The sequence below is a fragment of the Fundulus heteroclitus genome, chromosome 12 (genome assembly GCF_011125445.2).
Source record: "Fundulus heteroclitus isolate FHET01 chromosome 12, MU-UCD_Fhet_4.1, whole genome shotgun sequence".
In the NCBI taxonomy this organism is placed as follows: Eukaryota; Metazoa; Chordata; class Actinopteri; order Cyprinodontiformes; family Fundulidae; genus Fundulus; species Fundulus heteroclitus.
The window spans coordinates 10,836,277-10,856,837 of NC_046372.1; the positions used below are offsets into that span (position 1 = coordinate 10,836,277).

At 37.3% G+C, this 20,561-nt stretch overlaps 3 protein-coding genes across 6 annotated transcripts in view; all 3 read left to right on the top strand.

Annotated features, from left to right (window-relative positions):
- The first annotated feature begins 53 nt into the window (after positions 1-53).
- Positions 54-3,428, top strand: nmrk1 (nicotinamide riboside kinase 1). Of its 2 annotated transcripts, XR_001166515.3 has the most exons (9): positions 54-218; positions 575-665; positions 747-795; positions 1,003-1,168; positions 1,445-1,516; positions 1,606-1,712; positions 2,126-2,209; positions 2,580-2,787; positions 2,944-3,428. XR_001166515.3 is itself a non-coding variant. In XM_012870094.3 (8 exons), exons 1-8 carry the CDS (start codon positions 190-192, stop codon positions 2,952-2,954), a joined length of 609 nt encoding a protein of 202 aa, XP_012725548.2. In that variant the 5' UTR covers positions 55-189; the 3' UTR covers positions 2,955-3,428. The 2 variants fall into 2 exon arrangements, 1 of the variants encoding a protein (XP_012725548.2); XM_012870094.3 differs by lacking the exon at positions 2,580-2,787 and having other exon boundaries at positions 55-218.
- Positions 3,429-6,466: 3,038 nt separating this feature from the next.
- On the top strand, positions 6,467-16,861 carry LOC105931420 (gamma-glutamyl hydrolase). Of its 2 annotated transcripts, XM_036143907.1 has the most exons (10): positions 6,467-6,563; positions 9,001-9,174; positions 9,273-9,387; positions 11,880-11,930; positions 12,028-12,112; positions 12,697-12,835; positions 13,566-13,672; positions 15,029-15,122; positions 15,206-15,343; positions 15,514-16,861. In XM_036143907.1, the coding sequence occupies exons 2-10, from the start codon at positions 9,057-9,059 to the stop codon at positions 15,630-15,632; spliced, it is 966 nt and encodes a 321-aa protein (XP_035999800.1). In that variant the 5' UTR covers positions 6,467-6,563; positions 9,001-9,056; the 3' UTR covers positions 15,633-16,861. The 2 variants fall into 2 exon arrangements, with proteins under 2 accessions (XP_035999800.1, XP_012725549.2); XM_012870095.3 differs by lacking the exon at positions 6,467-6,563 and having other exon boundaries at positions 8,929-9,174.
- Positions 16,862-19,082: 2,221 nt separating this feature from the next.
- rnf122 (ring finger protein 122) overlaps positions 19,083-20,561 on the top strand; it is a 30,783-nt gene continuing 29,304 nt past the window's right edge. Inside the window, exon 1 of one of the 2 annotated variants that reach the window (XM_036143909.1) lies at positions 19,083-19,566. In XM_036143909.1, the coding sequence (XP_035999802.1) occupies positions 19,542-19,566 (25 nt within the window). In that variant the 5' untranslated portion in view covers positions 19,083-19,541. The remainder of the gene's footprint in view (positions 19,567-20,561) is intronic. The other variant, XM_036143908.1, reaches the window with a different exon arrangement.

The window sequence follows — 20,561 nt, forward strand, 5'->3', positions numbered from 1 at the left end:
TCTGAATGGCCAGCGCATGCGTGACGTAACACCTTCTTCGGCTAATCACAAACGTCCTCAGACGTTAACGTATGACACAGGAGGGTTGTGCTGGAGTAGGTAAACAATGTGGCTGCTTCGTAGTTAAATATGAGCAGTTAGTTATATGATTAAATTAGAGACACGGGTCAGTAAGATTGCAGTGAGCAAATGAAGACCTTAGTTGTTGGAGTTGGTGGGTAAGTACATCTAGACGCGTGTGGGTAATGCTTTAACTTTGATGCATTGTTGCTCCTAACCCAACAACGGGACCTCGGATAGCGGAATGTGTCGGTTTCTGGCTGTAAAATGCTTTAGATGCTTGGCTTTGAAACCACTGAATATAAACTAGGACAGCGGGAGAGAAAAAAAAAAAAGTACAAAAAGAGATTCGGCTGAAGCACCGGGAGGACGGCTCAGTAGACTTTGTGATAACCATGTGGCAATGAGGGATGATAAGACTTGTTTACTCTCTACAATCAGAAGAGAAAAAAAAAACAGCGTAATCTATTCTGCTTATTTACGCTTCGTTGTAATTTGCATTTCTTAATAACAGGGTGACCAATGGGGGGAAATCTACCCTCTCTCAACTTCTTCACCAGAAATTACACAACAGCTGTATCATTCCTCAGGATTCGTATTTCAAGGTAAACCTTGGAGGATCATATGGGTGTTTCAACCATTTCTGGCACCACAGATAAGGATTTACAGATATGCATTCTCCTTAGGATGACTGTTTCGTACCGGTGGACAGTAACGGCTTCAAGCAATATGACAGTAAGTTTAAACACTACATCAATGACCAAAATTGACCAAATTAAGATGGGTTTTGATTAAGATGCTGTTATTATAAGTCAATCCATTTTTTATGTTGATAGAAAATTATAAAATTAATGTAACATTATTATAAATGAATTATTTTTGTGATTTCTTATTACTTGTTAAGGCGAAAATGTTACTTAGTGCTGCTGTGTTTTGTTTAAGCGCTTGATGCTCTTCACATGGACAAGATGCTGATAGAGGTTCAGTCCTGGAGAAGAGATCCTCGTTCTTATCTGAGGCAGCGAGGCCTGATACCCAAAGATTCACCAGCTGATGATAAGGAAGTTTATGTTCTGATAGTGGAAGGCTTCCTCATTTTCAACTACAGGTACTTTATGGAGGACTTAAAAAAAAAAAAATCTATCAAAAAATGGTGGATGGATGGAGCAATTCATAAATGAAGGATGGATTGTTTTGTTATTCATGGACAGCTGTGAAATATTGTCACCACTGGCTATATAAACACTTTTTTGGGGGGAATAAATAATCTGCTGTTTATTGTCACTGTGCATTCTGCCTGTGTTTCACTGTTTATTATTAACGTGGAAATTCTCCTAATAATCTTTTAATCATTGTTTTTAATGTTTACATTTGACCCTACCAGGCCCCTAAACGAGCTGATTGACAGGAGGTATTTTTTGGAAATCTCTTATGATGTCTGTAAGAAGAGAAGAAGGTATTCATCTCTCTATTTTGTATATTGCCTGCGTAATTTTTCTCACGTTTTACTTCTCTTACCTCTCTGCGTTTGTCTTGCTGCGACAGCTCCAGGGTGTATTCGCCTCCAGATCCTCCAGGCTACTTTGACGGATACGTGTGGCCAATGTACCTTAAAAACCGCGAAGAGATGAAGAGCAGCACCTCAGAAATTGGTGAGAGAACTATCAAAATGTTGTATGTCCTTTAAATTGCTGTACTTGTATGATATAAATGATAATTAGGCATGGGCATGTTAAAATAGTGCAAGATGCTGATTATTAGTAATTAAAGTTATGGATTTTGATTCATAGACTTTCCAGAGTTACACAACTGTAATCTGCAGATTTTTCTTGCACGTCTTTGAAGAGACGATAAATCATAAAGATTTTTTTTTTTTGTAAAAGTAAATTAAAAAAAATCTTTTGGTTTAACTTGAGAACAATAACTGGGCCATGTCTAACTATGATTGTACTGTCAAGGTTGCACTTTCCCTTGTCAGAGCCTTGTCTAGAGCTCAAACCGCTACATTGTTGGTAAAAAATGTAAAAAGAACAACATGTGCTGCATGTTTGTCCTGTTTTTGCAGTTTATCTGGATGGTTTGAAGCCAAAGGATGAGCTGTTAGATGTTGTTTATGGGGACGTTTGTCAAGCGATTGAGAGGCTGCAGGGTAAGGCCACTACTCAATTTAGAGAGACAAACAAACATACAAAAAAAATGCTAACTCAGCACAGCGTCACATCAGTAATTTGCTGCTTCTGTTGAGATAACTGACTAAAGAGAATATGCAGTGGTTAACTTTAAGCCAACCAGGATAAAAAGTCTGAAAGTGTGGGAGAAAGTTTATTTGGATCAAAGTGTATCTTATCTCTGATCTAAAATATATTTAACTTCTATTCATGTGATTTTACACGTCCTTCCTACTTATACAGTACAGATATGTGTAACTATTCATACTTCTGGCAGATTTAGATTCAAAGTAAGCTTTTAATTTCAACATCCTGTTTCTACTGACTTGAAGTGATACGTATGTTTTCCAGCCTTCAAGTCCAGACTTCAATCTGTGGAGAGAGCTAAAGATTAGGGTGATGACAAGGAGGCCCTCCAACCTTCAGAGACTTGGGGCTCATCACTAAAAATAAATCGATAAAATACCAGTGGAAACATGCAAAAAGCCAGTCAGCAACTAAAAGGAGGGTTCAATTCCTCTAATGCCAATAAAGTTTCTTTCACTGATTATTGGGAAAGGTAATGATTATTTTCTTCATGTAATTTTTTAATAAAAAAAAAAAACAGATACATTCATTTAAATCTGCCAGGGATGTGATTGATTTAGGGCTCAACGTTTTGTTTCAAATGAACCAAAGAAAATCCAAAGTTTTTAACTTTGTGTTTTGTTTGCAGGACAAAGCTGAAGTTACTGACACATTTTGATAATGTCTGAAGATTGCGGCTCCTGTGGATGTTGGAAAAAGGATCTTCTAATGGACTAATGTGTGATTGGAGGGACCAACTATTGTGCATTTATTGGTGCCATGAGAAAGTCTTTTGCATTTTTTGGTTACTATTGACTTTGAGGTGGGGTCTCCTTTGATTTGGCTTAAAAAGACACTTGATCCCATAGTTTCTGGGGGCCACTACTGGTTATTCTCCTGTCCCTCATGATGTTTCTATATAGTGCTCATTTTGGGAGAAATCTACTTGTGTATTATATTCAATAATGTTCCGATGAAGGCGGGACTTAAGGTTTTTCGCCTTACTATTGCATTATATTAAGACAAAAAGTGATGTTCACTTGAAGTGTTACTGCTTTGATTAGGGTGGATGATATTGTATTTGTCATTAATAAAAATAATAATAAAAAAAAGCTGCTGATGAGGGCAAACTGATCAAAGCTTATCCAATGTTATCTTCCTGTGGCTTGAGTGTGACATTTTCACCATCAGTGAGTGGATTTTCTCACTCTTATCTAGATGCAACAAAAACAGAATCGCTGGATCAGATTTGAACCTTGTTCTTTTGTTAACATGGTCTAAAAAAGCTCAAGGTATATACATAAATAAACAGCAATATAAAGCTGTGTTATCAGCATGTAGTCCTAATGCTTTGCTACCATCCCCCAATAAGTGGATGTGATCATTTGGTATGAACTAATTTCATACCCTATTAATTCCCAAAATGTTTATGTGTTGTTTATTTTTCCTCCGGTATTATATGTTTATTATATGTTTTGTGTTCCAGGTTAATGTTTGACTATTGAATCAATACAATGCTCCAGTCCTGAATTTATGGTCCTCTAAATCATCAAAGAATCAGTTGGCTTTAGGCTGAGACCGAAACTACATTCCTGTGGATGTTTTTGGAAGCAAGACGGATTGAAAATGTTTCCACATTTCAGCCTCTATACAGGTCTCCGTGTTGTTCCTTGCGAAACTAAATCTGCTGACTTGAGGTCAGAAGAAATCACGCAGTACCTGAATATAACCCCAAAAACTATAAGTATGACCCTGAGGAAATCAGACTCAACTTTATACAGTGATTACACCGGTACTACTCAGATATATAATGGGTTACATCACAAAGAAGTCAATTAAAACAAAACAAATGTTGAACAAATTACAAAAACTACTACTATTGATACAGGAAGTAGTTAAATAATTTGATAATTGAGAATGCATATTTTCCAGCATTTTTATGAATAATTAATGTAGATCAGTTTCACTTTGTTTCCCCTCCCATGTCAATGTTTGTTTTTGTAAAATAAACGGATTTCTTTAGTGAATTGTCTCTTGTCACTGAGTTGATCGTGAAACAAGTTGTTATTGCAAAACCCTTTTCAAATGTCATGTTTTTTTGTCATTTTAGAAATCAAAATAAATTGTGTGTGAAGCAAAAGGGAAGGCATGTAAAGATAAAGATGACCAGTGCAGTAAGTGGTACTACATATTTTTAACGGGGTTCTATGGTGTTATCTGCAGCCAGTATCTTACCTAATCTTGTCTGCAAGCTGAATTTTCATGGTATTTGTGCGTTCACAAACATGAGAATCACTCATGTCCTGCTCCCGTCTCAATCCTTTGGGCCTGAACCAAAAACAGTTTGACCAATCACTGTTTTTGGTTCAGGCGGGACGTACCAGCTGTGATGAAAGCAAGAGCTGCAGAGCCCACAGGTGAACCAAAATATGCGCAGCAGCTGCTTCTGTGTTGTCAGAATCCACCATTCTTCGCTCAGAAATCAGCTCAGAACGTTCTGCTGAAAGTCCCTCCTTTCCCCGAAATGATATGATGGAAGCAGTCCCAGATTTATAATGAGCAGAACGTAGAGTGCTACACATTATCAGTCTGATTTGCCAGATTATATTTTACCTGCTGTATACAGCATTGAGCAGTGAGACTTTAAAGCAGCACTAAGTAATTTATGAGTGGCGCTTCCCCTACATCACCTTTTAAAAATAACACTGTCGTAAACACTCTCTGCCCTTTGCATCCACTGCACCCCACAGCTACATTATGTAATATATATATATATATATATATATATATATATATATATATATATATATATATATATATATATATATGTATATATATATATATGTATATATATATATATATATATATATATATATATATATATATATATATGTATATATATATATATATATATATATATATATATATATATATATATATATATATATATATATACTGGGTGCGATTTGCACTGTTTGTGATGTCTCCCCCTCTGGTCGTTCTTGTTTTATCCCTGGGAGGATACATTCCTCCCCCCTTTGGTCTGAATAAGTAATATTATGGATTTTTAAAAAATTATATTAATACATGTCTTGTGTCCTTCACATTTGTATATTTAATTTTTTGTTTGTTTTTAAAGAGTATTATTACGTTTTCTGCTCAAAGCGGTTAAAGTAAACTAATACCCACTCCCAAGTCCTGACAGTAGATGGCGCAAGTTTAAAAACAATTGTCTAACCTACTGGATCTAGCTAGCCACCTGAAAGAGCACCGGCTAGCTAACCATTATTAATAGAACTTTTATTCATTAATAAAACTTTTAAAAAGATCCCCCCCATCTGTATTTTTTTTTACAAATCACACACTGTATATATATATATATATATATATATATATATATATATATATATATATATATATATATATATATATATATATATATATATATATATATATATAGGCACGCTGCTGTTATAACTGTTATAACGTTTAGAATCGTATTGTTGTAAACTAATTATACATTTCACACCAATTCAAAATCCAAAAGTGTATGGATCACCTGTGAGTAGTGCAACGAGGCATAAAAAGTTGCAAGTGCGGTTCTCCTGCCAGAGTAAGTAGGAGGAGATGACAGACCTCTCAATCATCTCATAAACACTTAGATTACTATCACAGGGACTTAGAAGAGGATATATTAAGGTGAAAATGTTACTTAGTGCTGCTTTAAGAAGACATTCTAAGTTGTCCTATTGTCGATCCATAAATTTTCTATACCTGCCATATCTTTTAGACTTTCATGCCGCTATCATTCTTTCATGCAATTGTTATTTACAGTTGAAATATGATATTTACATACACTCTGAAATAAGACACACACACACAACCATTGCCTTCTCACGCTCTGACTTAAAATAAACCTTTCCTTTTTTACTTCAGGTATCGCTATCAATTATTTCCTAAATGTCAAAATAATGGTTTAATTATTGTGAACTTTGTTTTTTTTTTTTTATCAAAACTGTTCATTTTTGTAAATGAGATATTTGATCTAAATCAGGTAACCTGTATAAAAAGATTAAATATTTAAAAATTAATACTGTCAGGACCCTCTGAGCTGGGGACTCGTTTCTGTTTATTGTTCTCACCTGTGTTCCCCTGATTAGCACCTGTATTTAAGTTCCTCTGTTTGTTTCCCAGTTGTCGGGTCATTCTGTGTACTGACTTCTGATTCTCTGTGTGTTTTGGTCTCCTGTGCGCCAGACAGAGAAACTTGTAAGTCTCATGTTTTCATTAAATTTACTTTGTTTAACCCCCATGTTCCTGTCTCTGCCTTGTTGCTGCCTAGGTCCTCGCCTCCCCAATCATGACAAATGCGTCTTGAGTTGAGCATGGCCTCTGACACAGCTGACCATGAGATCTTACGTTGCTTGTAACAGTCCGTTGGTGACTAAGGGGGCAACCATGTAACTGTTTTGGTAGGGCTGGGTGAGAAATCGATTTAATTGATTATTCAAATAACATTTCTTTTTTTTAAGATTTATTTATTATTGGTAAATTGAGATTTTCATTTTGCCAAAGCCCTCTTTTGGGCTTCCAGGAGGAGAATAGCATACAATGCTGAATATATGTTTAGGTAAATATATTCTCAAAATACTGTGGAGGGAACTTTTATTTATTTTATTATTTTATTTATTTATTTTTTTACAATTATGTGGGCCTCTTTAATTTATTAATTAATTTATTTTCTTTTAAGTTAGTTTGAAGTTACACAAGTGAAGTGAAGCCTGTTCTTAGCTCATACCACTAGCAGCAAATATTTTGTTATATTTTCATTGTTTACAATGGCAGGGCTGCCATCTTGTTTCACAAGCATGTGTCACAGTGTCTATATAGTTCCACTTTAAATTCATCTCAACTCCCAGATGAAATACTTGACAAAAGCAAGTGTTTTTTTTTTTTGTTTTTTTTTTAATTTCTTTTTGTGAAACAAAGCAGGGGGGAAAAAATCGATTGATCAGATTTGATATCATTAAAAACTGAGATTTTATTTTTAAGCCTCATCGCCCAGCCCTTTATTTAGGTCTCATATGTCCGACAGAAGTTTTACTTTCCAATTTGGTCAGTTGTCTTCTTCTGTGGCTTCACTGAAGTTCAGGATACCCCATTTTTTTTCTTTTCTGTTTTTACTTACTTTCTTTGGGGTCCATTCCTAAAAAATATAGTCACTTGACAGTTTTGTAAATGACATCCAGATCCATCTTCCACTAAAAGCCGACAATAGTCAGTCGGTTGAGAATCTATTAAACTGAGTGAGAAAAAGTGCATGAAGCTGAACTTTCTTCTTAATTAAAACAAGACAGAGGGGATTCTCTTTGGTAAAGCTGACCTGTTTTGAGGATGTAACAGTGCTATTGGTGCCCTTGATTCATTTGGTTGTGACTCTGTCAGAAATCTTGGGATTATTTTTGACACTGGTCTCAAATTTGTAAAGTAACTCAGTTCAATCCTTCAGTCTATAATCATTTGAGGTTGATTAACTTTAGTTAAGCCCTATCTTTCTCAGAATGCCAGTGAAAGTGTCATATTCATGCTTTTGTTACCGCTGCACTGGAGTAATGCATCTCCCTCTGTAGTGGGATCAGCCAGACCCTTCATCTTCAGCTTGTCCGAAATACTGTTGCATGCTTGCTAACTGGGAAAAGACAACACAAACACAATCCTCGTCGGACACTGCAATCTGAAAATCAAATGCTTTCAGAGGACTCTGCCGGTGACTAAAGGAGGCTGATCTTTTTCAGCTGCAGCTCCTAAACTGTGGACAAAGCACAATGGACTGAGAACATAAAAAATAAATCTTTGTATAGACTGGGGAATGAGCTGGCTCAAATTATTTCAATCTTTATTTATTTAAAACTATTACAGACAATAGTGGCAATGGTGCTTCACAGGTAAATTAAGGTAATAAAATGGTAAAAGCAATTAGCAATGAAATGCAGTTCACAGTTAGGACAGATCAAACAATAAAATAATACTATAAAAACATAGACTAGCCAAATGTCCCAGCTTCCCAGAATTACAAGCCAATGAAAACAGGTGGGTTTTTAAAAGTGATGAAAAATCATCTATAGTTCTGTAATAGTGTGAGGCTTTTCCTTAGTCAGCGAGGTTGCTCAATTTTAAGAAATTGTTATGAAATTTCTTCTCATGCCTACTCAGTCAAGTTTTTCTGGTAAGTTTGATAAGCGGGAAGGTTTTTAAATGCGCATAAAAGCCCCAGATTTTCCCCAAATCTTTGTACAGCTTTATTGGGATACGTTTGGAGTTTCACAGACACTTAAGGTAATCACTGAAATAGTCTATGCAAAGCTGCAACTTTCATTTTCACTTGCAGAAACTTGTCCAACAACACGTTTCTGAACATACGCCTGCCTTCCTCGGCGCACACACAAGGTCAAAAAACCTATATTGTGAAATCCATTAGAGACATGAAGCAGGACCGTTTACCACACACACCAACGCATACAACTTTTCCCAAAAACTCCATGCTATCTGCAGAACATTTTGTGTTTACCTCAGCAGCAAACTTGTCTGACCGGCATGTTTGGTAAAAGAATGATCACATGCAAACCTGGCCATTCCTCACTTCCCCTTCCTAACTTTATCCTCCTCTGCTACAATATATATGCGTCTGTCGTGGCTTTCTTCACAGCCTGAGCCTTCTGGCAGGATTCTAGGACTCCCATTGCTGAATCGTTACAAGGGAAGATGTCCTGCGGAGGATTTTCAGTGTACTCATGCCTGTTTTTCACTTGCCTCATCTGCTGGTATGAAGCGACGGCATTTAAACTCTTCCAGGAAGCTGTGAACAACAGACCAGTGATTGGTAAGAAGCTCTCTTTAGGAGTTTTGAATGTAAAGAAAACCAATGAAATTACACTGTTAAGGTTTGTTTTTTGTGTTTTGTCTTCTTTTGCCGTGCAGGTGTTTTAACTCAGATAGTCTCAGATGCCGTTATGAAACCTTTCGGGGAGACTTATATACCCGACTCCTACGTGAACTACATTGAGTCAGGGGGAAGTAGGGTGATGCCGATCAGGTGGGTTGAAGGCTCTGGTGCTTTTGTTTGTGAAGATGGCAGTAAGATATTAAGACAAACTTTTACTGGGCAGGGAAAAATATTTTTCCATTTGCAGATAACTTTTCAAATTTCCTAATTCTGTGATGGACAGACAAGCTATTCAGGGTGTACCCTCCCTTGTCAATGGAGGAGGAACATAGGTACCAGCTCCCTGGCAGTGGTAGGCGGGTATAGAAAATGCAACAAAATTAAATTGATTAGTGACAACTTTATTTGTCATTTTGTATGCACAAAGTGCGTACAGAACGAAATTTTGTTGCATACAGCTTGTAAATTGCAGTAAAATTGAGTTGCAGTATAAGGTGCAGCAGTGATTCAAAAGTAAACAATTGAAATGTAGACAATGCAGGAGAAGTCACAGTGTATAGGTAAGTATCTTTAAAACCATTTGTATGTGCAGAATTGATTGTGCAGAGGGCATTTGTGCAAGAATACAGCTTGTAGATTACAGTAAATTTAAATTACAGTGTGAGGTGCAGCAGTGATTTAAAAGTAAACAATTTAAGTGTAAACAATACAGATAAGTGAAAATATATTATATATATATATATATATTGGTCACTCTGCATCAACCACTACAATAAAGCTTGTGATAACTGTTAATAAGACTTATATCTCACAGTTTGTCCACTCCTCTTGGCAGACTTGTTCGATTCAGCAACATTTGAGGGTTTTCAAACATGAATAGTCAGGTCACAGAAACCCAATAGGATTCTATTCCAGACATTGACTAAGCCACTCCAAATTGTTCAAGTTCTGATTTTACAGTTGTTTTTGCTGGCTTGCTTTACCCTGCATAATCCAAGGGTGGTTGAGCTTCATTTCACAGACTGTCTGGATGTTCTCCTCCGATATGTATTCATGGTTCCATCAAGGAGTTTTCCAGGTCGTGAAGCAACTAAGAAGCCCCACATGTCACACTACAACTATATTTTAATTGGACACGCACACCACTTATGTCTCATCAATGCACAAGCTGTTTAACAAAAGTTTTTGGGACCTTCGTGTATTTTTTTTTGGCCAGATGTGGTGCTGGCTTTACAACTACTTTTTGCCAAGTTTCCTTCTTATTGTTAATTCCTGAAGCAAATGGGGCTAAAGTCTTTTAGATGTTCTCGGTTCCTCTGTGCCTTGCTGGATGCGCTGTTGGAGTGATTTTGGTGGGCGGCCAAATCCTAGGACGGTTCAAGTTTCCTCTGCTTGTGGATGAGAATTCTCACTGATGACGACTGGAGTCCCAAACCCTTAGAAATAGCTTCGGGACTTTCCAAACTCATGGATGTTAATTATTTTGTTTCTCATCTGTTCTTAAATTCATTGAAACCCTTGCTTTGTGAGATTGTTTTGCCTACTTCAAGTTGCCAGACAGGTGCTATTTAAGAGATTTCTAGATTCCAGAGATCTGTCAATCCGTCAAAGTTGTATATACAGGCAGAAATAATACATACACCCCCACTAGTAGTGGGTTTATAGTCACTTTACAAGTTGCAGAGAAAACTTGTGGTTTTTACAGCCAGCAACAATGTCCTGCTAGAAATCCGGATGGATATTATAGCTATTTTTGCTTACTTGGTTTTCTGCAAAGGACACAGCTTTTAAACTTGGTGTTAAACTTTTTAATATGGTTGAAGTTGTGGCTTTTCCTGAAGTTTAATGTTAGCCTGTGTTATCTGTTACAAAACCCATTTTATATCTATCTAGGGTCATTGTCCTGTTGGAAGACTCAACTGTGTCTAAGTCTCAACCAGCCAGCTGTTGATTAATAATAAAAGTTTGGAGATGGAACCCCTTCTTCCTTTCTCCACCAGTGGCAGAACGCTCCCACAGCATAATGCTGCCATCACTTTTACAGTTTCTACAGCCCCACAATGACTTCCTCATACATCCTTCCTCTTATCGCTGCCAAACAGCAGTCTTTGTCGCACCAGATGAAAATGTTTTACTCTAGAAGGCGTTTAGCTGACCAACTTTAAATCACCCAAATGCTTGACGTTGTTGATGTTTAAGCAGAGCTTCTTTTATGGTCAGTTGGCGCCGTCAGAACCAATGTTAAGGAAAATGTCTTTTTACCTGGACAGGAACTCTTGCAGCGTCTTCCAGTTTAGGGTCAGTTTGCCTTTAGCCAAGGTGGTGCCTGTTTTTTTTTTGGGAAAATTATAACCAGTTTCCTTTTCATTTGAGGTCGACATTGGTCAGATGGCTGAAACGTTGACACAGGAGAGGGTTCCTTCAGGAAAATCATCCCAAACACACATCTACCTGGAAGGCTAACATTTAGCTTTCTGGAATGCCTTCCCGAAGCCCTGACCTCAATCAAATAGAACATTTTAGTATTATATAATAAATAATCTAAATAGTGACAATATAACAACACACCTATTTTGCAAGGTGTATTTTATTAACAATATAAACATTAAATGAACACTGACAGTGCTGATTTCTTGACACAGATTGACCCTTTCCACTGCTGAGTATGAAAGCATCTTCAAAAAGATAAATGGGTAAGTCAAACTGAATGTATTTATAATCCTGCAGGTAAACATCGACAACATTTTACATTAAAAATAACAAAATCTTTGTTTTCTCTTTGGCGTTTAGCCTATTTTTGATCGGGGGAGCCTCAGATTTGGTAACCTCTGACTTTGCCAGGGTGGCGAAGATTTTCTATAAACTTGCTCTGACGGTGTGTACAGCGCATCATGTTTAATTTTCTGTGAAATATTCCTAAAGTTGAATTATTACTGACTGTGATTTGTGCCTCGTTCTGTGTAAATTGTAACCTTTCTTTCTTACTGTTGTGTCTTCGTTTTGCATCTTTCCAGGTTTCAAATGTCTCTTTTTTTACCACTTTGTTCTTATGCAGGGTTCCTTTGTCAATTGTTTAATTTTTCCGATAATTTTGACCATTTAGATTAAAGCTTAGTGGGTTTAACAGATCTTACTTTGCAGAACTTTCTTTGCGTATTTTGCATACTTTTTCAACTTTCTTGTTTACTAAATGTGTTTATCTGCCTTTTTTAATTGCTCCTCTGCATATTTTTATTGCTTTCTTTGGTGGTCGTTCATGTCTACTTATTTGCATTTGTTTTGCAACTCAATATGATCTCTTTGGTACCTTCCTGGTCCTCTATGTATTAGACTAAATCAATAATCCATGACCACAATGTGGAAGCGATTTTATGCAAAGCTTTTAAAGGTTACATATTGTTCTCATGCGTTGCCTTTTCTTCGGAACATAGAGAAGTAAAATGATTGTGCTTGTTCCAGGCCAATGATGCTGGGGATTTCTTCCCCATCTGGGGCACGTGCATGGGCATGCAGCTGCTCACTGTGCTGGTGGCTGGTGAGAATCTGCTCACAGAAACTACAGCTGAGAATCTGGCTTTACCCCTCAACCTAACCACAGGTGAACGCTTTTCCCTGGCATTGTTGGTGTCCTTGAATGGCATGATTTGTTATTTAAATCAAAAAAATATAAACTTATATGGAGCAGACTATTGTTTTGGAGTTTAGCTTTATGTTTTTGGCAAGGTGCATGGGACAGAACTCAACACTTGGTGTCAGCAGAGGGAACTTAAACAGCAAAGGCTTGTATTTTAACACTATAGCGAGTTTTAGCTGCCCTCCAAACACAGGGCACTTTTTTGGGATATTGTTTTCATGTCCATTAACAAGTCTTTATTTACTTTATAGTCTTTATTTGGCCCAGATAGATTCAATAAGAATTGGCTGGTGTTTAGACAATATAACCTGTTCAAATTGATCTTAAACAAAGGGAAAGTCTGCACTCAAACAAATTTAATTGGCTGTCAACAGATGCCTTTACCTCTATATTTTATATTTGATCATTGTTTAGATGCAAGAAAACAATTTTTTTTTTTTTATTCTTAAATTTCCGCATGAATAATGATGTAGCCTTGCCACTGTTAACATTCATTTTCCCTAATCGCTTTCACTGTTATGGATGTCTTTCAAACCCTTAGTTTATAATCTTGGTTGTTGAACAGTAAAGAATTAGATGGAACAAGTTTGTTTGTAGGGTCTAGTTAAAGAACTTATTAATTGTTATTTCCTATAATTAACATAAAACCATTTATGTGTACCTAAATTAACATATATGCCCTTTATTCCTGCAGAGGCTCACTCCTGCAGGATGTTCAAAGGTTTTCCTAAAGAGCTCATGAAGGCTGTGACAGAAGAGCCTCTGACGGGCAATTTTCACAAGTATGGCCTCAAAGTAAAGGTATCTCTCTCATGTGTTTTGGTTCTTATTTTCAGGTTTTTGCCCTTTGAAGTAAAAAATACAGTCAATGAGCAGATTACATTTTACATGCACATACACGACCTTGGAGACTTGTGACATAACAAGATTTTACAAGATAACATTACAATTTTCATTCGTCACACCTTTTCCAAAATTTTTAAGTAGTTTTTCCTGCAAACTGTATGGATAAGGAGAGCTGGGTCCCTCAGCTGTAGTTAAATGACCGAGTCATTATACATCAAGTCAACGGCCTATTTTGCATCTCTCTACAGTAGTGAGAATGTATGCTGTTTTGGTCAGTAGCTCTTGGAGCATGTCTATTTGTGTAAGAAAAGCCTAAACAAAATAAAAATCGCTGCATTACAATACAGTGCCTTCTACAAGTGTTCCTACCTCATAAACATTTCCAGATTTTGTCCCATGAAAATCTTTTTTTGCTTCAAAGTACAGGATGCTGTTGGGTTTTTATGTGACAGACCAACAAAAAGGAGGGGAAGTTTTTCAAGTAAAGTGGCAAAACATTATAGATGCTTTTATAATTCTTTACAAATAAAAATCAGAATAGCTATGCGCACATTTTAAAGGAGCATATTAGTGTAAATTCCAGGATTATTGCAGATGTCTGCCCGCCTCTGGCAACAAGTTGAAATGACACCAGATGCTGTGCATGTACAACGGAGAAGAGGAAAAGCATCTGCAACTGCACAGCTCTTTGGTTTAGAGGAGTAATGTCTTATGAGGTAAGAAAGCTATAAATTTTGAAGTTGGCGCGTCAATTACGATTACTCTGGAGACTCAGCAAAGTAGCAGGTGAACAAGAGCACGCAGTGCGTAACACCCAGATGCACACCCAGAGGATTCGGCCCTAATCACTGTCTCATGAATTGACTAATCCAGCCTATAGAGGCAACTGCGGTAAATACAGGATAACTAATTTTACATGTTGGTGTAAGGGAAAGAAAATAGATTCATATTTAATTTCAAAACTTGCACTATACACCTTTAAACTGATAACAAATAAATAAACAAATAAATCAAGCAAAAGGTGTTTCTACAAAGTACAGACTCAGACAGGCTCAATGCTTGCCACACTTTTCAGATTTCCCATTTTTCCTCCCTGAATATGCACTATTTTATGTTGGTCTCTATCACATCAAAATACCAATAAAAAAAACATTTTAGCTGTACTGTGACAAAATGTTGAAAACTCAGAGGGGAATAAAATACTTTGAAAAGGCACTGAAAGTAGACGTACCACACCAGGGCATGCTGCATTTCATACAAGGCATAGATCTGATAGCAAACAAATAAACATCAATGAATCTGTTCTTCCAGACGTTCCAGGAAAACCAGAAGCTGAGCAGTTTCTTCTCCCTGCTGTCCACCAACATCGCTGCAAATGGAGCTCAGTTTGTCTCCACCATTGAAGGTTATTAGATTTCTTTAGCGTGTAAAACTGACAAAGTGAACTGCTCCTCTTGGCACCTCCTCTCATCTCCTCTGCCCCCTCAGGTAAAAGATATCCCTTCTACGGAGTGCAGTGGCACCCAGAGGTGAACCGCTTTCAGTGGAGCAGAAAGCTGAACTTTCCTCACTCCAGTAACGCCGTTCAGTTGTCGTCGCAGCTGGCCGAGTTTTTTATCAATGAAGGTAAAGCCTTACTGCCGATGCTAATTATTTTACTGGATCATATATTCAACTGTGAAAAACATTGCAGTGCAGGAATTTGGACAAGGAGCAGTTTATGTGGCTCATTAATTTATCTGTTATTACAGCTTAAACTGTTTTTAATGGACTTTAATCATCTCTGCTTTATTCAGGGCGGAAGAGTTTACATCATTTCGACAGTCCAGAGGAAGAAGATTCTTCGTTGATCTACACGTTCACTCCTGTCTACGCTGCAAACTTTACCGCCTACGAGCAGATTTATTTCTTCTAGGTTCCTGGAATCGCTGTCAGAGGAGGCACGGGGACTCTGTGTTTGCAGTGAATGAAAATCTGTATTTCTTTTCAAAATCTGGCTTAAATTGGTAGGAAACTTTTGTATTAGGAAATGGAGAGTTTAAACTCACGCTAAAAACGAATGGGGTTGACACTGTGGACTTTTAAAGAAGGGTCAGGAGTCTGTCTTCATGTCAATAACTGATATTGTACGTTCAAAATAAAATAATATGATATACATAATTAAAGTGCCATTACTGATTATAAAAATGTTTTGTGATTTTACAGCACTGTGAAGAAAAGCATTTGCTTTAATTACAGATTTCTTGTTTATCACACTTAAATGTTTCAGATCTTTTCAATATCAAATACAATAAGAGTAAATACCAAAAGCTTTCAGATGTGGATTTCATTGATTAAAGGAAAAAAAAGCCTTCTCTGTCATGCTGCCCAATGTGAAGAAACTCATTGCTCACCCTTGTTAAATTAGTTTCCCCTTGTTTAACAAGGGGAAACTGTTTTTGGTTTAGTCCCACGGGAGCAACACAAGATGGATTCTTGTGTATTTGTAAATTCCCAACTATTTCCTGACGAATACTTATATAGGGTATGAAAAAATAATGTTATTTACTGTTACATTCTAAAATTCTATCAGCCCGCTCTGTTAACATTAACAAAGTGCTATTTAAACAACCAGATTATTTTGGGAAATTTTAGTATTTCAAGAGAAGCACTAGTCAGCTTCGTCTCAACAAACCTTTATTTATGTAGCACAGGTACAACTCAGCTGGTCAGATTGCTTTATAAAATGTAAAATGCTTATTATTTTTTTCTAATATTTTCTAAACATAACAAAATGAAAATCAAAGTAAAGCCACAATTAAACAAGTAAAATGGAGTGCAGCTGCATAAAAACAAACAAAATTGCAAACGCTAAGAAACTGAGTTAAAAGCCCGAGAGAGAAACGAGTGTTTTAAGAGATGATTTGAAAACTGTTTTTTAAATTGTAAGATACCATGTAAAGGAAAAGTAAAAGTGAATTAATTTAAGCATTTCTTTATCTACTTAAGTTGGATCAGCTGATTGTGGTGCATCGGCCAGGAGGCTCATTAAAAATGCATTTGATTGGCAGCGGTCCATAATGAGAAACCAAGGGAGCCCTTGCTGTTTATATTTTCTGAATTTATTATAATTATTTTAAATAAAGAGCATGTCATGTCTGCACATTATTGCTATCATTTGTGTTTTTAAATTTTGATTTAAAGACACTCAGGCTTTTCACACTTTTACAGTTTTGTGGAAGTTTGTTCCAGATAAGTGGAGCAGGAACTAAACGCTGCTTCTCCATGTCTGGTTCTGGTTGCGTAGGGTGGAACCAGACGACCTTAGTGGTCTGCATGGTTGATACACTGATAACAAGTCTATGATGTACTGTATTTAGGTGCTAAGCCATTCAGGGATTTATAGACTAAAAGAAGTATTTTAAAGTCTATTCTCTGAGATACAGGGAGCCAGTGTAAGGACTTTAGAACTGGGGTGATGTGCTCTACTTTCTTATTGAGGGCGCGGGCAGTAGAGCTCCACCTAGTGGTGCAAAATCGCTTACTGCTCCTCTAAGTCATAGACATCATATACGTAGACGCGTCATAGGGCGCAGGTTCGCACGTCAACGTCACCGCCATATTGTATGTGGCAGAAAAAAGTCGAGTTCTGTTATTGTGAACGTTAATCAGAAAAGATGCCTCATTCCTGTGCTGCAATAAATACACACACACACGCATCTATATCTATATCTATATATATATATATATATATATATATATATGTATGTATGTATGTATGTGTGTATATATATATATATATATATATATGTATATGTGTATATGTATATATATATATATGTATATATGTATATATATGTGTATGTATGTATGTGTGTGTGTGTTTATGTGTTATGAATATAAGGATAAATTTGTGAAATCTAAACATTGTGGTCTTCATTATTTCATAAACCCGTGTCACATGTGAACCTTTAGGAACAGACTTTTTGGGTGAGTATTAAAGAGGTAAAATTAATAATATGAGGAAAAAAAAGTCCTAAAGTAAAAATAAACTAACAAACACAAAAGTGATAATGTTATGATAAAAACATCATATTATGAGAATTAAGGGGGAACATTTCCAGAATAATTACAGTTTGCAGAATTATTTCACTCCTGGAGTAATAGGGCCAGGTTAGATTATTTTAATTATTTTTATTCTTTAGGAGAATAAATTCAGGAGAATGAAGCTAAAGGGATACGAAAATAAACTTGTAATATTTAAAGTAAAAAAGAAATACTACGAATACAAAGTATATTCAGAGATTAAAGTCCCTCTGATACTGTTTAAGTGACTGAGTAACTGCAGATTTGCCACATTTAAGATGGCGGACGCTCTGACGCATCGCAGCATAGGCAGAACCCGCCCAATGACGCGTCTACTCTTATATTATGTCTATGCTCTAAGTGCCTTCAGATGACGTTTCCTGTGAATTGGTGCTATATAAATAAACTGAATCGAATCAGACATGAATAAGATAAGATAGGGTTTATTGATCTCACATTGGAGAAATTCACATGTCACATCGGCTCAGTAGTCATAGGAAGGAGGAGTCAAGTAGGAGGAGGTTCATCAAATATATACAGTGTGTCCTTGTTATACCATGGATCAAAAGGAGTAGGTAAGAAAAAGCAAAAAAAAAAAAAAAGAAAAATACAAAAGGAAATAAGGCAGAGGATGTCTTCTGTACATTCACTGTGGTTTATACGCGTGTGTATTGACATATATTCGGGTGTGGTAGCAGCAGAAGTCACTTCTTTCAGGATTATTGCACAGTGTATTAAATAGAATTGCACATTAGTTATTGCATGTTGGTACTTACAGTTGCAGTTAAAGTTACAGTTATTGTTGCAGTTATTTTGCAGCATTGTATAATCTGATGGCAGCAGGGATGAATGACCTGTGGTAACGCTCCTTTTTACAGGCAGGGTATCTAAACCTGTCACTAAAGGAGCTGCTCAGCTCCTCCACAGTCTGGTTCAGGGGGTGGGAGATGTTGTCCATGATGGATGTGAGCTTGGACAACACCCTCCTCTTTTATAACAGGACCCACTTTTATAACAAGGATAAATAGCATTTAAATGTAAGCGATTTCCCTCTGGGATTATTAAAGTATGTCTGATTCTGATGTTTTTTAGTTAAAAATGTTTTAAAAAGGTTTAGTTAAAAATGTTTGTTCTTAGTTAAAAGAAAAAAAGTATTTTGTGCTGAGGGGCCCTATTGTGCCCTCGGGCCCCTGTTTGCGGTGATTCGGCCCTGAAAGCCAGCCCAGTCAAGCCGTCACAACAATGCACCGACTAGGCGGGCTGCGGATTGGTCTCCCCGCCCGTCAGCGGCGTCCGTCGGGGGGCGGGAGCAGCGAACCAGAGCCAGAGCTCTCTCCTGTTTGTCCTCTCGCACAGATGCTGCCGCCGCCACTGGGTCACTGCCATGCCGTCTATTAATAAAGGACGACTCGCCGCAGCCAGGGCAGCGAAGTGAAGAAATTAATACTAACCATTATTAAACACGTCACCGTTTCTGCCTCCATTTGGCCCTGCAGGGGGATGACCCGTCGCGCGAGTAATGTGACACAACAAAGCTGCGGGACCTGATTAACAGAAACGCATATTTTTCTTCTCCTTCTCCTTCTTCCACATCTCTATCCGCCTCCGAGGACCGCTCATCGGCTGCTATTGTCCGGTTCACCTCTCACCCGGAGGCGCCGCTGTCATCCCCTCCTACTGAGCGCCTTTATCCGCACAGGCGTCCGCGGCTTGTTGGTAAACACTGAACCCGGCGGCAGGGACTCCCTCTGGTGCATTGATGCACCCGTTTCAGTGGTGTAACGGTGAGCATTCATTTATATTCACGTCTTTCTCCGTCTCTTCGGCCTTTATTGTGACGGGGAGACGGTTATTTAAATAGAGCGACGTGCTACCGGAGCTGTGGTGCTGTTTCATTATATTTAAGAGCATTTATGTGAGTTAACCCCTATTTATTATGACCTGCATCATATGTGCTGATAATTTCAAACGGGCAGTCTATAAATCGATAATGTCATTAATAATTAGAAGAATAAGAATGATTAAATGGGGGCGCAGGAATTGAACAATATAAATAATATTTCACGAGAGTTAATAGCAAGAATTGCAGTTTATTACTTAACAAAAAAATGCATATAAATCCATAAGATTTGTTATCTTTTTTACATATTTGACTAAACATTATTTCAGTTTTCCTTGAGCATGTCCAGGATTTGGAGCTTATCCATTTGCATATTTGCATATCCTGTGTTATTATAGAGCGTTTATCAGAAGTTTTAATTGGAAAAAAACACAACTGTTGACAAAATGGTAAATTGGAGCCTTTTTATGCTGCTGCATTATCCAAACCATGTAATAAATTGGTTTATTGTCATCTTATTATTTCAAAAGGGGGCGGGGAGGCACTTTCATTGAAGTTTTTCCATGCAGATTAATTAAGTGTTTGCATTGATTTTCAGGATACAGACGTCTATAATCAATGTAATCCTTTATTTTCATCCTCTGTTGTTGCAGCTGGGATTCACACACAAAGCCAGTCTTTGTGCTCCCTTTACAACGTCTCAGGGTAAAATCTCGTTAGCCCCGACTGGCTCTAACTATATGACCCTATCACTTTCACCACTTGGCTCGGGGGGGCACTCATGTCTTGAATGGAGGAAAAGTTTGCAGAACTTCTCCTTCCAGTTTGCGTCCTTGTTCCCCTCGTCTGCTGTCGCAAACAGCTAAAAGGAATCTGTTTGTTGCCGGCAAAATGTTTTGGTGCCTCGCTGTGACAGCCAGAGCCCCCTCTAGCAGATGA